The sequence below is a fragment of the Prionailurus viverrinus genome, chromosome F1 (assembly GCF_022837055.1).
Source record: "Prionailurus viverrinus isolate Anna chromosome F1, UM_Priviv_1.0, whole genome shotgun sequence".
Lineage (NCBI taxonomy): Eukaryota > Metazoa > Chordata > Mammalia > Carnivora > Felidae > Prionailurus > Prionailurus viverrinus.
The window spans coordinates 42,097,244-42,112,915 of NC_062577.1; the positions used below are offsets into that span (position 1 = coordinate 42,097,244).

Here is a 15,672-nt window from a genome sequence, read left to right on the forward strand (position 1 = left end):
CGCGAACTAACTCTGCCTTCGTGGGGGCATCATCGCCAGAGACCAGCCAAGGCCTCTCATCAGTACAACTGACTCCCATTAGCAGCAAACCAGGGACCCCAAACCTAATGGCAAAGAACATAGTGTGCATCATACCATTAATATGTGTCTGTTGGAAAGGACTTGATGTGCAAGGTTTTGCATCAGTTCTTACATTGATCTATGGGTTTGAGACAAGAGCGGGTGCTCTAGAGGGAAGCACAGAGGCTTAAATGCCCCCAATCTAAGGGGCCGATTCAGGCAGAGAGAGCTTTGCACCGACTCCCCGGGGTTTTATAAAGCCCAAACCTCAGTGAAGAGGCAGGCTTCAGGTTTGGAGAAGAAAATACAATCTGTTTTGAAATGACTGGCACTTTAGGCACATGATGCCTGTGGCTGATGCGTTTCTTCAGGCACTGGAAGGTGGTGGTGGTGGTGGTTTTCTCCCTAGCCGTGTTTAGTTAAATATAATTAGAACACATATGCACACCAAGGAAATTCCTGTTGCCGTACAAGGAATATTTTGATTATACAGCTAAAGCCTTTCAGGACCCCCTTCTTCAGCTGGCCTGTGCCCGGCCTTTGCTGTCAGTCTCTGGGGTTGCCCCCCGATCCTGTTGTGAAGGTGAAATTGATTTCCTGTGTTTACTTGCTTATTCACTGCATTTTCTTTTCTCTTTCTTTCTTTCTTTCTTTCTTTCTTTCTTTCTCTTTCTTTCTTTCTTTCTTTCTTTTTCTTTTCCTTCCTTCCTTTTTTCTTTTTCTCTTTCTTTTCTTTCTTTCTTTCTTTCTTTCTTTCTTTCTTTCTTTCTTTTTCACAGGAAGACAGGCAGTGGACACATGCATCACAGGCATTTGGGATCAGAGAATTCCATGTTCTTGATCCAAAAGCCTAGGTGTGGCCATTTTGTCATGGCAACTATTGAACAAGTAAATAGGGTAGAGTAGTCATCAGACTGGTCTCCAGTGACGCTCAGTTTGTTTGGAATTCTGCTGTGTGACTCTTCTGCTCTGAAGGAGAGCAGATAGATGGTACTCTTTGGTTCAACTCCCAAGTTTTCATTTCTTTCAAGTGCAGTTAAAGCTCTTTATAAAAACAGAAGCATGTTGATGTGAACCATTTACAGACTAGATGTGTTTTCCTGAACCTGTTGTCTTTGTAATGCTTTACTTCTGCTCTTTATTTTTAGAGCATCTTCCAGGCACCCTATTACTCCCATATCCTGGCAAAGAATTCACTAAGATAAAAATTTGACACATTCAGTCATTATATGAATCTTTTTATTTTTTTGCAAGTATCTTGGGCCTCTGCTCTTTATTCTTTCTGGGGAGGCGCAGGATGAATAAGCAACAAACCCCAAACTAGTTCAAACCCAGTTTGCTGCTTCTGCAGTGGGACTTGGGGTAGCAGTGAAAGAACAGTGTCTGAGGATCCATTGGCTTTGCTCAAGTCCAAGATCTCCTAATATGCTATGATTTTTAAAAAATAAATAAGGAAGGGGCACCTGGGTGGCTCAGTTGGTTGAGCATCTGACGTCAGCTCAGGCCATGATCTCACGGTTTGTGAGTTCTAGCCCCATGTCGGGCTCTGTGCTGACAGCTCGGAGCCTGGAGCATGCCTCGGATTCTGTGTCTCCCTCTCTCCCCCCCCACCCCACCCGCCCCTGTCTCTGTCTATCTCTCAGAAATAAACATTTAAAATAATAATAAATAAATAAATAAATAAATAAATAAATAAATAAATAAGGGAAAGGGCATAATTCATGCAGGAATGAGGAAGAAAACCAGGGAACTTGCCGCTCTGGTTTGAGGGGGCTGAACTGGCAACTTGGACTGTGGTCTTCAGGCAGTCCAGCATTGGCCAGTGCTTTCCTGCTCCACGCAGAGCTTAAAATCTTCCTGCTGGCATGCAAACTGAGAATTGGCTGGGCATGGAGTCTGTTGCCATGAGATGAATTGGTATACACTCTTTTTATTTTTATTTTATTTTTTATTGAAGCATAGTTGATACACAATGTTATGTTGGTTTCAGGCATACAACATAGTGATTCAACAAATCTACACGTTATGCTGTGCCCACAAGTATGGCTACCATCTGTCACCATACAACACTATTATAATACCATTGATTGTATTCCCTATGCTGTACCTTTTATCCCTGGGTACACACTCTTTTAATTTGTCAATTTGTCCAAGGCCAAAATTAAAGTTTGTTCTTTTCCTCTAGCAGTGAGAAGGGAAGAAAGAGTAGAGAACACTGGAAAGTTCCAGGGAAACCAGAAGGGTCTAGTATAGTGATTTGCAAGCATGGTAATTTTTTTCTCTAAGGGGACATCTGGAAATGTCTGTAGACATTTTTGGTTGTCACAACTGGGGTAGGGGTGTGCTAGAGTTCATGATGCAACTAAAATCCTATAATGCATGGGGTAGCCCCCTGCAACAAAGAATTATCTTGCCTAATATGTCAATAGTACCAAGATTGAAAAACCTTCATCTAGTGACTAGAATCTTCTGAAGTAGGCAACCCAGATTCTACCTGATCTGCCACTAGTTATATGATCCTGGGGGATGTCCCAACCTCTATGACCCAGCTTTCCACATACTTCATATACTGAGATCTCCAGTCATACTTCCAAAAATATTAGGCAGTAGTTAAGGGTCAAATAAGTTTGCGGATTCTATAGGCCATTAGCAAGTTCAGAGAACAGAATTATGAGTTTCTTCCTCTGTGGGGTGAGATAAGTGTAGGACTGGCCCCAGTCAGGCACCATGGCATTAGGGTGACTGACTATCCCAGTTTTCCTAGGAATGAAGGGTTTTCAGAGGCATGAAACTTTGAGTGCTAAACCTAGGGAAGTCCTTGGTAAGCCAGGATGATTGGTCACCCTGCATGGGACGATGGTTTCATCAAGTAGTTACATGGCACTATTATATGCTGGCTTTGGGAAGCTACTTGCTGAATGTTCTCTATCCTCTCTCTGTCAGAGGAGTTAAGAGGAGAACAAAGGAGATCTTATAAGGAGGTTTCCCCTTATTTGCTTTTTGGGAAAGCAGGAAAGGGCCTCTTGTTTCAATGACCCTGTGGGCAATAGAAGTTATTTGTGGGCATGGAATAAAGGAAACCAGGGATATAAGGAACCCACCATATTCAGTACTCTCCTTAGCTTGCATCTCCCCTATTGCCCAAAATATTTCTTTTTAGGAGACTGATTACCCAAGGGTTTATAATTTAAGTACTTTTTAACCTTGATGATCCAAGGGGCAGGGCCTGAGTGTTCCCAAATAAATATGCCTTTGGGCAAGAGGCCCAGACTCACACCATAAGTGGCCAGCTGCCCCTCTGTACTTCCTCTTTTCTGCCTGAAGGACCTTTGATTTCCCTGACATGGCATTCTGTGCCAGGGGTTGCTTCCCACAGCTGCCATTCAGAGAGCAACCCTAGTGAGCATTCTCTTCCATGTATTTTTTCCTCCATAATGAGTTGGCTAGTTTATAGGCTGTGGCATAAGTGGTTTTCATTTTCAGACCGGTGATCCAGGAATGCCTTTGAATTTGGGGCACACAGCTTCCCAAAGAACTCTGGAATTCTCTGCCTTGGTTGTATCTGGAAAAGCTCAGCAAGTGCCCACAGGAAGGAGGCTATGTGGGGGCACTGAAGCCACATGGATTGGCTAAGTAGGAAGAGTCAAGTAAGCCCTAGAACTGAGAAAGCAAGAAGAGGTGTTGGGACACAGGGGCTGTTGTTACCCCAGACGTTTTATGCTTCTGTGCTCCCCCTGAATATATGACTCCTTGATTTGGTGCTGGAGCTGTCTGCTGGCAGAACCACTGCAGACTGGTATTTAGCACCTGCTCCCTTGAAACCATGTCTGTTACTAGTCCCCCAACTCTGCTTGACTGTTTGTATCCAGCAGTAGGCACTAGGGATACAAAGACAAATAAGAGATATCCCTGAACTCAAGGCATTTAGTTTTAATAGAAGGGAGAAAAGTAAAGCAGCAAGTACAATATGAGGTGATAACTTTTACATGTCTTTCCAGAGGAAGGGCACGAAGTCCGGCTCCTTAGAAAGGTATTTGAATTGAATCTTAATTGCCAAGAGCTCTTTATTGTTCTCTAAATGTTCCTTTTTTGCTGCATTCTGTTCTTGTTTCATGATACAATGTCTTTTAATTTTTCATTGCTCTCTCTAGGGATATAATTGGTTATTTTTGAAACTTTTTCCCTTCTGTATACTTTCTGTTCCCTCTAAATTGTTTGTTTTGGTCTTGGCCTTTCATATTAGATGTTTTCCTTAAATGTTTGGTAAGTTTTAGCTGCCTTCGTATTTTAAAGTGAGGCAGTGTTGGGGCACCTGGGTGGCTCAGTTGGTTGAGCGTCCGAGTGTTGATTTTGGCTCAGGTCCTGATCATAGGGTCATGGGATCGAGCCCCACATTGGGCTCCACACTGAGCCTGGAGTCTGCTTGGGATTCTCTCCTCTCTCTCTCTCTCTCTCTCTCTCTCTCTCTCTCTCTGCCCTACTCCCCCATTCACATGCATTCTCTCTCTCTCTCTCTCTCTCTCTCTCTCTCTAAAATTAAATAAAAATTTAAAGAAAAAGCGAGGCATTGAAAAGCTGGTTGGAACTTCTGGTTAACTAAACTTAACCTTTCCTCCCAACTAATCCAGCTCTCGTCCTATTCAGAGGAAGACACTGGTGCCTAGTGGCTAGGAATGTGGACTTTGTGATCTGACTGAGGTGTGTCCTTGGGGAAGCCCTGATAACCAGTATTACTAGGTCTTTTATCTTGGATGGTCAGATTCCCTAGACAAGGCTTTTCTGACCTCCTGCCTATGTCTGAGGTCTGAGTTATGAAGAGGCTGAGGCCATTATAATATTCAGTATAGAATTTTCAGTGATCCTCCTGTTTTAAGTTCAGTACCCCTATCCTCAGCTGAGCCCAGTGTTCCCAATCCATAGATTCCCTCTAAAAATAAGCCTCTAGGGGCGCCTGGGTGGCGCAGTCGGTTAAGTGTCCGACTTCAGCCAGGTCACGATCTTGCGGTCCGTGAGTTCGAGCCCCGCGTCAGGCTCAGGGCTGATGGCTCAGAGCCTGGAGCCTGTTTCGGATTCTGTGTCTCCCTCTCTCTCTGCCCCTCCCCCATTCATGCTCTGTCTCTCTCTGTCCCCAAAATAAATAAACGTTGAAAAAAAAAAAATTTTAAAAATAAGCCTCTAGTCCTTCACTGTGGAGGGGGAGGAGTTGAGATCTGATAGTCCAGTGATTCTTGGGCTTCCAGCAGTTTCTCTTGTTTTAGCTTCACCTTCATCCCACTGCCACCAGTTCCCCTTAGAGCTTCTGTGATATAAGTCTGGTTGCTTCTTGGTTCTGCCTACTTTTGGTTTAAGGTTTGGTAGATATTTACTATTTGCCTCCCTGCTTTTTATGTGTTGCTTTCATTCTTTTTGTTTTCCTCAGTTTATATCTATAATAATAATAATAATAATTTTTATGATTTTAGTGTGGCTTGGAGAGAAAGCACGAATTAAAGTTAAGGCATGAATTAAGATTTCATTTTTTTGAAGTAAAGTGAATTCTCTTCATAGAACTGAGAATTTAGACTTCTGAGTTTTTTCCCTAGTTTGTATTTGCCTCACTATGTATATATTTCTCCAAGTCCTATCTTGACTTCCCTATTTCTCCAATTGTTTTGGCATCACTTATTCAAGCTTTGGCCTCTGGATACCTCAGTTTTGCGTTGAGTTGAAAGATACTAGTTATACTTCTTCCATATTTCCACAAGGGAGAGATTTAGTGTCATTAAGTCATTGGGGCAACCACATTGATTGTAAAACTACTACTGTGTAGATGACACATTTCCCAACTGTGGAGAAGAGAAGAAAACACAAAAGAAGAAGTGATGCTTACTCTTAAGAATTCATAGTTTCTTAGATGAGGTAGTATTTTACTCTTTTAAAGAGAGTTCTTTAGGGGCGCCTGGGTGACTCAGTTAAACATCCAACTCTTGATTTCAGCTCAGGTAATTACCTCACGGTTCTGAGTTCAAACCCCACATTGGGCTCTATGCTGACAGCACAGAGCCTGCTTGGGATTCTCTCTCCCCTCCTTGTGCTGTCTCTCTTTTTCTCTCTGAAAATAAATAAGCTTTAAAAAAAGAGAGAGTTCTTTGGTGGAAAGGAGCAATATAAATCATTGATTTTTATTATTATTCATAGTGTTTCCTCTTTATTTATCATGCATCTTCAGGAAATGGAAAACTGCTTTCTTAAAAATCATTCATTTTTGTAACTGTTCATTCAAGCTGTTGAATCCATACTCAGATGAAAAGAAAGAAAATGTGGTCTCCTGAATACCCTTCTTCAGACAGGATAACAGATGCCTCTTCCTCACTTCTTAGTCAGCCTGGAATCTGGAAGACCGTTTGAATTACTTAGAAAGGCTTTTAATGCTACCAGTTAAATATCAGTTCTCCTGTGTAGAGAATATACAGAGTTGATCTTATTATGGGAAGTGATGTCAGGTCCAAAATAAGGTGAAGCTGATTTAAGATACTCTGTATCCAAAACGAGACCTTTAAACTCTAATGTATTTTGATTTTGTCAATGCCCCAATATTCTTTATTCTTTCCACCACCTCTAGCTGATCCTAAAGAATCAGTACATCCATAAGGTCCCTCTAACCCAGGATTTCTCAGCTTTGGCACCATGGACATTTTGGGCCAGACAGCTTTGTTGTGGGGGCTGTCCTGTGCCTACGGTGTTTAGCAGCCTCCTGGCTTCTACCCACTGGATACCAGTAGCAAGCTCCCAAGTGGTGACAATCAAAAATGTCTCCAGATTAGCCCCCAGTTGAGACCACTGCTCTAATATGAAGCCATTAATAAAACCAGCTCCTCTTTGTAAACCTGCCTTGACTGAACTTAACCTTTCCTCCCAACTAATCCAGCTCTGGTCCTGTTCCGAGGAAGACACGGGGGCCTAATGGCTAAGAATGTGGACTTGGTGATCTGACAGACCTGGGTTTGAATCCTGATTCTGCCATTTACTAACTGTGTGTCCTTGGATGGGATAGTTTGTCTCCTTCAGCCTTGGTTTCCCCATATTTACAAGTGGAAATAATCACGTCTTTCACAGAGTTGTTGTAAGGATTAAGTGAGAAAACATGCATAAAGCCTCTGACACACAGCACGTATTAATAAGTAAGTGCTAGAGGTTATTATCAATATAATACCCGTACTCTCCTCTGTTGTTCACTCTCCACCCCCTGCCCCCACACATATGCACCCAGCTACCACACTCTGTTTCTCCCTCTCAAGGAAATTGCACGGCACCAAAATGTCACCACTCTTGAACTTCAGCTTGCTTAGTTGCAATCAGCACTTTTAATTCCTAGATAGGAGCTAGAGGCCCCTGTGTGGGAACAGAGAGCTCCAGCAGGGAAGAATGGGCACCTTGTGGCTGGAAGTATGTTTGGGAGGAAACACACACAAGTCCTAGGCTTCCTGGCCTCCTCATTAAGAAAAGAGATTGGACTCCCAGACGGTTGCTTCGACGGGGAATTTGAAAACGATATTTCTCTTCTTTTATATATTCCTTCCTGTGGCAGCTCTCGTTTCACCTGATGTGGGTTTTATTCCTTCTTAGGCTCTTACCTGAATTATTGTGTGGGCCTATAGTCTTCTTAGGGTTGTTTTCTAGACCACAGGGTGGCTATAAGGATGAAATGAGAAGACGGGTGTGTAGCACTCAGCACAGAGCCAAACGTATACTAAACGCTCAGTAAATGATAACTGCCATTATTATTGCTGCTGCTGTTCTGGTTCCCGTGAGAAAGGGCGTTCGATCTTCATGAAGCAGACCAGACTGACCCCTAGAATGCTAGAGCAGGAGAAAGAGCTTTTGGAGCCTGTCTCCTTCCGTATTTTGTATCTGAAATGTCCAAAAAGCAGACTACTCCACAGGCAGTGCTGCCTTCTTCAGGGTTCCCAACAAGCCAGGGAAAGGGCTTTGCTCTAGGGATCTGAGTGGTGGTGGTGTTTCCTGCATGCTTGGTGTTGTGAGACGGCTAAGCAATACAAATTACTTAGCCAATATAAAGGAGTAACGATTACAAGTGTTAATAAATAGAAGTGAATAATAGATGATGGGAGACGCGAAGTCATTTTAATAATAAGACATATTGGCTCAGTTCAAGTGCTGCTTTCCTGTGCTTTGGAGTGGTCTTTAATATACAATGTTTGCTGAACCGAACACTTAAGAATTTTTCCCTTAAGGGTATGAGGGTATTGCTTCATGTGGGACATGAATCTGAATCTGTCAGTCTGTAAGCAGAACTTGACCCCATTGGCTTGACCTCTGGGGGTGGGGGCGGGGGGTGTCTTGCAGGTCATGAAGACATATCACATGTACAATGCCGACAGCATCAGTGCTCAGAGCAAACTAAAGGAGGCAGAGAAGCAGGAGGAGAAGCAAATTGGAAAATCGGTAAAGCAGGAAGACCGGCAGACCCCGCGCTCCCCTGACTCCTCATCCAACGTCCGCATCGAGGAGAAGCATGTCCGGAGGAGCTCGGTGAAGAAGATTGAGAAAATGAAGGAGAAGGTACGTGTGCTTCAGCAGCTTAGGGGCTGGGGACGAGCACTGTGGAAGTCAGGACCGATAGGAGTTTTCCAGTAGGTGCTGTGAAGAACAGAACAAGGTAACTCTGGTTCCTTTAGGGCCTAACAGCCAAAAGTCACTCCTTGCTGTCTGCCCTGGAAGAAATTCTGGATACTGGAAGAACTTGAGCCCGGGGTGGAGGGCTCCTAGTTCTTCACCTGTAGCAGATTCACAAGAAACCATAGACACCTTTCCCAAACCTTTCCCAAAGCTGGGAGAGGGACTGCACATCTAGGGTTTGGCTTCACATGTCCCGTATTCAGGGCAAAGGTAGTGACACCTTCTTCTGGACGGTAGCACAAGGATAGAGGATGGTATTTGCAGATAGAACCAAAGTGGGACATGTGTCTAAAGTAGAGAGCCTCATTAACCTTTCCTGGATTGATCTACATTATGCCCTCGAATCTCATTAAACAGAATTAGAACCCAATTTAAGGCAGACAGCGCGTAGGGAGTAGCAGCACAATTGTGGTTCTCGAATGTACTGTCCTTTCATCTTTTAGAGAACAATCTCCCCTTTTAAAAAAAAAAAAAAGCAGAATTGAACTTTTGTTCTCTTTTCAGCGCCAAGCCAAGTATACAGAAAATAAGTTGAAGGCCATTAAAGCCCGGAATGAATACTTGCTGGCTCTGGAGGCAACCAATGCATCTGTCTTCAAGTACTATATCCACGACCTGTCTGACCTTATTGATGTAAGTGCTTAAAGCTGGGGGCTCAAGGGCACCTTTTTCCTGGTTTTAGAGAACTGGTCAGGTGTTCGTTCCCCAGTCCTGTTGCCCCGGCATCTTGGAGCATTTGGAGAAGGATTACGAAGATAGTAGCCACAGCCCGTTAGGGGTTTTGCCATGTACCAGGTACCAGGTGAAGCCCTCTTTGTCTTTTTCAGGTCTTACTAGAATCCTGGGAGGAAGGCACTCTTGTCTCCACTTTTACAGTTTAAAATTCCGAGTTTAGATGACTTCCTCAGAGTCAGCTAATAAGTGACAGGGGCAAAATTTGTACCTAGGTCTGATTACTCAACTCATGCTCATAACTGCAATGCGCTTCTGTCTCCAGGGAATACTCTCTCACATCAGCTACTTGCACCTAGAAGTGAGTGGAAAGAGCTAAGGAGTTCGAATGCCATGCCTTATATTTAGATGGCACTTAACGTCTCCCACTGCTATTTCACTTGATGGTCATATTGCCCTCTGGATCAGTGTTACCACCTCCAATTTGAAGATAAGGAATCTGGGGCTCAGGAGGCTTCCCTGTCCCCAGTTACACTGCAGATGAGGGTCCTGGTCGGGAAGGCATCCAGATGCCCCTGACATATGGCCCATTCTCTCTGATATGTGATACAAAGATGACGAGAGAAGTAGGTAGCTAGGCGCGTGTGTTTTGCTTGGGGCGGGCACGAGGGATACGCTTTGTGTCTTTGGCCTCATGGGTCAGCCTTGGCCAGTTTCTCCTGCTGCTTTTCCTCACACTTCGTGGTTGAGCCTTGCAGTCTCTCCCACCTGAAGCCTCCCATCTGGCCCAGTTCCCGAGCCAGTCCTGACCGTAGCTGCATAAATACACCCTTCCCTCCAGTCTTTAAAGTGGAGGGCCTGGAGCCGGCTGGCTTAGTATCAGCTGCCCAGCCTCCTGGCCTTCAGGTACACGGGGCTGGCCTTCTCTCTGAGGCCTGATGTTTGCCTCTAGCTGTTAGCGGGCAGCCACTGGGCTTTACCAGCTTCTGGCCACCCCCTGCACACTCGTTGGCCTGACGTGGTTTCTCGGTGCACGAACCTACCACACTTTACCACGTAGGGTCTGGTCTAAGATTCAGGTCATCCCGGCCTTGTCACTGAACTGTTTTGGAACTCTGCCTTACTCCCCTCTCCCCGACCTCTCTCTGGCAAACAGAACTAGACTAGATCATTGGTACTTAAATCTGGCCTTACATGCTTGAGGAACTTTTCTAAATTAGTTCCTTCGGGGGCTCCTGGGTGGCTCACTCAGGGAAGCATCTGACTCTTGGTTTCAGCTCAGATCATGATCTTGCAGTTTTGTGAGTTTGAGCCCCGCGTCAGGCTCTGTGCTGACAGCATAGAGCCTCCCTCTGTCTGTGCCCCTCTCCCGCTCGGGCTGCTCTGTCTCTTTCAAAGTAAACAAATAAACTTTAAAAAAAATAAGTAAATAAATAAAATCGTTCCTTCAGCCGGGGATTTTTGATGCAGTAGATTTCAGCCTCTTAATGCCCTGAGTGTCATTGTCTTACTGGGTAAGTGGAGCCCTGATCCCTGCTCAGGCACCGCTTTGTTCTCTTTGCTTGTTGAAGCCAATCTGAACACTGTCCTTCAGCGGAGGTCGGAGCCCTAAACAAGATCCTTTCTTCTCCTGGGAGGAATGGCTCTTCTCTGTTGGGGCAGATGCCTGTTCTCAGCACAAGGAAGAGAATCCATTCTTATGCTCCATTTCTACTATGTATCTCACGTTTGGTGAAAAAAAAAAATCAGGCTATGCAGTCCATCACACCTCTTCCTCTGGTTTGTCCTTTCCTCTTTCTTTGGCCCCCGGGGCACCTTTCCCACCCCTTTCACCAAAATGCTGACCTCAGGGGGAGAGAGCCCTACTGCTGTGTCAGTCATGAGCTTTGCAGCCCATAGACTCTCTAGCAGATGTAAGTAGGTGTTTTAAAATCAGTCGAAGTAGCAAGCTCTTTTGCAGCTTTTTCTCATTTAACAAGAAGAAGAAGAAGAAGAAAGGTATGTTAAGAGCCTGTCTTCCTGGGATGTGGTATGGGGTCTCATGAAAAAGAACCCTACCAGCCTCCTCAGTGCTCAGCCAAGTTGCGGGTGTAGGCTACTGTGGCATTCTGGGCCACTCAGTAAAGCGCTCTGGTTTTGTTTTGTTTGTTGTTTGTTTTGCTTTTGTTTTTTGCCTAAGGTGAGGACAGATGTATTACTCTTTTTTTTTTTTTTTTTTGTAAAGCTGATAACATTCTGCTCAGTAAATGTTTCTTTGGAATGAGGCTATGTGCTTACCATCAAAAATAATTTTTGCCCTAGAGGTATTCATAGACATACGAAGAAATAATTTCCATGTAACTGGCTTATTGCAACACTAAGCAGAGGGGGCTTACCTAGGACAGTGGTTTTCAAACTGTAGGCCATGAGCCATTAGGGGAAGTCATGAAATCACTTTTATGGGTTGAACTAGCCGTAGAATAGAATAGAATAGAATAGAATAGAATAGAATAGAATAGAATAGAATAGAATAGAATAGAAAGGAAAATAAAATATCTTGGTACATCATACTAGTAACGTTAAGTTTTATTTTGTGAAGCTGTTACGTTAGGGGTGTGTGTGTGTGTGTGTGTGTGTGTGTGTGTGTGTGACAGGATAAGATGTATTTCTTACTGTGAGTTGAAAGTTAAAAAAAGTTTGAATCACTGCACTAAGAGCAGAGGAAAGTGTCTTAGTCTCCTCTATAAGTTCCCTGAGGGCAGGAAACAAGTCTCTTTGCCTTAATATATAAACCGGGGCACCTGGCTGGCTCAGTTGGAAGAGCATGCAGCTCTTGATCTTGGGGTTGTGAGTTGAAGCCCCGCATTGGGTGTAGAGATTACTTAAATAAGTAAATAAAAACTTTAAAGAAAATACCTTACCGTATAAACATATACAAGGTGTGCTTAATATATAGCTGAACACATTGTATATTCATTGAAGGAAGAAAGAAATAGAGGAGGAAGAAGGTAATTTCCTAAGGCACGATTTTTTTTTCCTTTTTGTGCCTTTTAATATTGTTTGAAGATATAGTTTACATTCAGTGCCTGAACTTAAGTGTTACAGTTTCAAGAGTTCTGATAAATTCAAACATCCTGTAACCTACATCTCTATGAAGATATAGAATATTTCCATCACCTCAAAAAGTTCCTCTTTTCTCTTCCCAGTTAGTCCTTCACCCCAGAGCAGCCACTGTTTTGAGTTCTTTCACCATAAATTAGTTTTGCCTTCTGTAACACTTCACAAAGATGGGATTTTACAGTATATACTTTTTGTATCTGGCCTTTTTTGCCCAGCATGATGTTTCTGAGTGTCATCCCTACTATTACATATTATTAGTAGTTCTTTCTTTCTTTCTTTCTTTCTTTCTTTCTTTCTTTCTTTCTTTCTTATAGCATATGTGAGCTGGGGCTAGGGGCAGAGAGAGAGGGAGAGAATCTTAGGCAGGCTCCACACTCAGTGCAGAGCCTGACGCGGGGCTTGATCTCACGACCCTGGGATCATGACCTGAGCCGAAATCAAGAGTGGGACATCAACTGACTGAGCCACCCAGGCGCCCCTCGGTAGTTTTCTAGACAATCCATGCAATAAAAACGGTCCAAAGGATGATTTGGCAGTAAACCAACAGTTAGGGCGTGAGTGAGTAGGGAGCCTGGGTATCTTAATGTTCTGACCTTCACAGTTTCTAGAACTTGCGTTAAGACATGGGAGGACTCGCGAGCCAGTCTATTGCCATCTGTGTTATGTGCACCATGCTGCCTCCTTCCTAGTGGTGTGCAAGTGCAATGTATGCTGAAAGCATCGAGGACAAGTGAAAAGAAGTTATTTTTGTCGATGCCAGTGCATTGACACAAGGACTAGCCTTTGACTTCATTTTATAATATAGTAAGATTTCAACTGAGACTGTAGAAGTCCACACGAGGCATCTGAAACACACCAGGAAAACCTTGACTTCAAGCCAAAAAGACATTCTGAGCTGACCTACAGTCTAAGAACTGTAGGCTCACTGGGAATGTGGCTTTCCTCCCCCGTACTCCTGTGGCTTTCCCAACCCAGGAGCAGACGGATGAATGAAGAACAGGAGCATTGTCCTCGTGCGTAAGCCGGAGGGTTGTGAGTGCTAAGTACGCGGGTAGAGAATCTGTGACACCGTGTGCACCCAAGTTGGACACGAGAGAACTCAGCTTTCTTAGTAGGAAATCTTATAAACGACATTTATTTTTCTCTTCTGTGTGACCTTGAAGAGGCTGTTATGAAACACCCATGTTTCTTTTCTAGGCCTTCTCTAGAGCCTCTGGGTGAGGACATGAACTAGAAAAGGGTTAATGAGCTGTCAACTCAAGTCATCACACATCTGGATAGGCTATCATTAAATTCTTATAAAAATTTGATTTCCCCTGAGAGAGTTTTCATCAAACATTTATATAACCCAGCAATGGCCAGGGGAGCTCGGCATGGCCACAGAACTCATCAGAAGCCACCGAAAGCATACTTTGTCCCCATTGTGAGAAAACTAATGTGCTGCCTCTACTCACTATTCTATTCTCCCAGGAACAGAGATGAAATATTCAAATCTCGTTTACCTAACCTTGCCAGAAATTGCTTCTTTGCTAAAGCCTCAGTTTCTGGCTGTCACCCTTGTGGAGATTTGTGGATAGCCAAGGCTCTGGAAAACCTATTCCAAATCTCCCTGGCTTGGCTGGAGGCAAAGAGGAGCCAGAGGGCACACTGTGAGTCAGACCCCCACTCTCTGGCACAGAGAAGCTATAGAACAGTTACATAAATGAGGCGCAGGCAGCCTTGCATAGGCCATACAGAGTGAGCAAAACAATGGGCTTCAGTGGCCACATCTACCCACTTGACGTAGGGTGTTCAGCCTAAATGGATTATTTCCCGAAAGGCTAGAATCTGTACTCCTGGCATCAGTCAGTCACCTGCCGTTTATCAAATGCCAACTGTGAACAAGGTTTCGTGGTAAGGGATACAAAGAAGGAATGACACTGGTCAGGCCCTCTTTGAGGCTTGCCTTCTGGTTGGGGTGATATGAGGTGGCAAGTCACAGAGTGAGGGAGTGTGTTCTGTGTCACGTGAGGGCTGCAGATGAGTGTGGTTCTGAGTGGGGGCCAAGGTCAATATATGCCAGGGTTGCAGGGCTGGCTGGCTTCCCAGAGGCTGGGAATTTCATTTGGATCTTGAAGACTGGGTCCATTTCCAACAAGTGAGAAGAATGGGAAGTATGTCAAGGGAAGAAAATGCTGGGGAAAGGGCAGAGGTCAGGGGTTTGGGAATCTTGGTGACTGATGTTTAAGTGGCTGCGTGGTGCCAGATGCATGTAAATGCAGTGCCTGTTATCAGCCTCACAACAACCTACAAGGCCGGTGTTGTCCCCATTGGAGGCTGAGAGAGGCTACATTGCTTGCTGGCCATCACGTAGCTGATTTGAGGCCTGCTGTTTGCCAGTCCTCTTCCCTAAGCGGGAGTATGTCATTGGTTAGAGCAGAAGAAAGAAAAGCAAGAAAATAGAGGGAGGTGATGTTGATGGTCAGACTGAAGACAGATTGCCATTTGTGCTGGCCATTGGCCTTGCTTAACTTCGCTGAGCGTCACCTGTCTAGCCTGGGAAATTAAGATAATACCAACCTCGTCGGGGTTATTAGGATTAAGATGTAGAATGCACATAAAGCGCTTAGGACACATCTGGTATACAGTAAGCATACTTAGTAAAATAGAGGCATTTTTAAATTTCCAAATTAAGGAAGGTGGACTTCACTTTAGAAAAAAATAAAAGCTTGTGTAGCTTTTATTCTTCAGCAGGGGAGTGGCATAACAAAAGCCACGTTCGAAGACAGTGAAGCAGACAGCACTGGTATAAGATAAGGGTATGAATCAAGGCAAAGGTAGAGAAAATGGAGAGGAAAGTGGGGTGACCAAAAATATGTAAAGGCTATGAGGGGTGCCCTGCCTCCCCCTAATTCTCTTCTGTATACAAAGCTCCCCACTGGCGGGGCGCCTGGGTGGCTCAGTCGGTTGAGTGTCCAACTTCGGCTCAGGTCATGATCTCGTGGTCTGTGGGTTCGAGCCCCGTGTCGGGCTCTGTGCTGACGGCTCAGAGCCTGGAGCCTGCTTCCGATGCTGTGTCTCCCTCTCTCTCTGCCCCTCCCCCGCTCATGCTCCGTCTTTCTCTCTCTCTGTCAAAAATAAGTAAACGTTAAGAAAAAAAATTTTTTTAAATAACAACGAAGC

At 44.4% G+C, this 15,672-nt stretch overlaps 1 protein-coding gene across 8 annotated transcripts in view; it reads left to right on the forward strand.

The window, feature by feature from the left end:
• The window catches only part of SRGAP2 (SLIT-ROBO Rho GTPase activating protein 2), a 234,583-nt gene that overhangs the window by 155,077 nt on the left and 63,834 nt on the right, over positions 1 to 15,672 (forward strand). For all 8 annotated transcript variants that reach the window (XM_047839711.1, XM_047839713.1, XM_047839712.1 and 5 more), the window contains exons 6-7: positions 8,407 to 8,622; positions 9,244 to 9,372. In XM_047839711.1, coding sequence (XP_047695667.1) covers positions 8,407 to 8,622; positions 9,244 to 9,372 — 345 coding nt within the window. The remainder of the gene's footprint in view (positions 1 to 8,406; positions 8,623 to 9,243; positions 9,373 to 15,672) is intronic.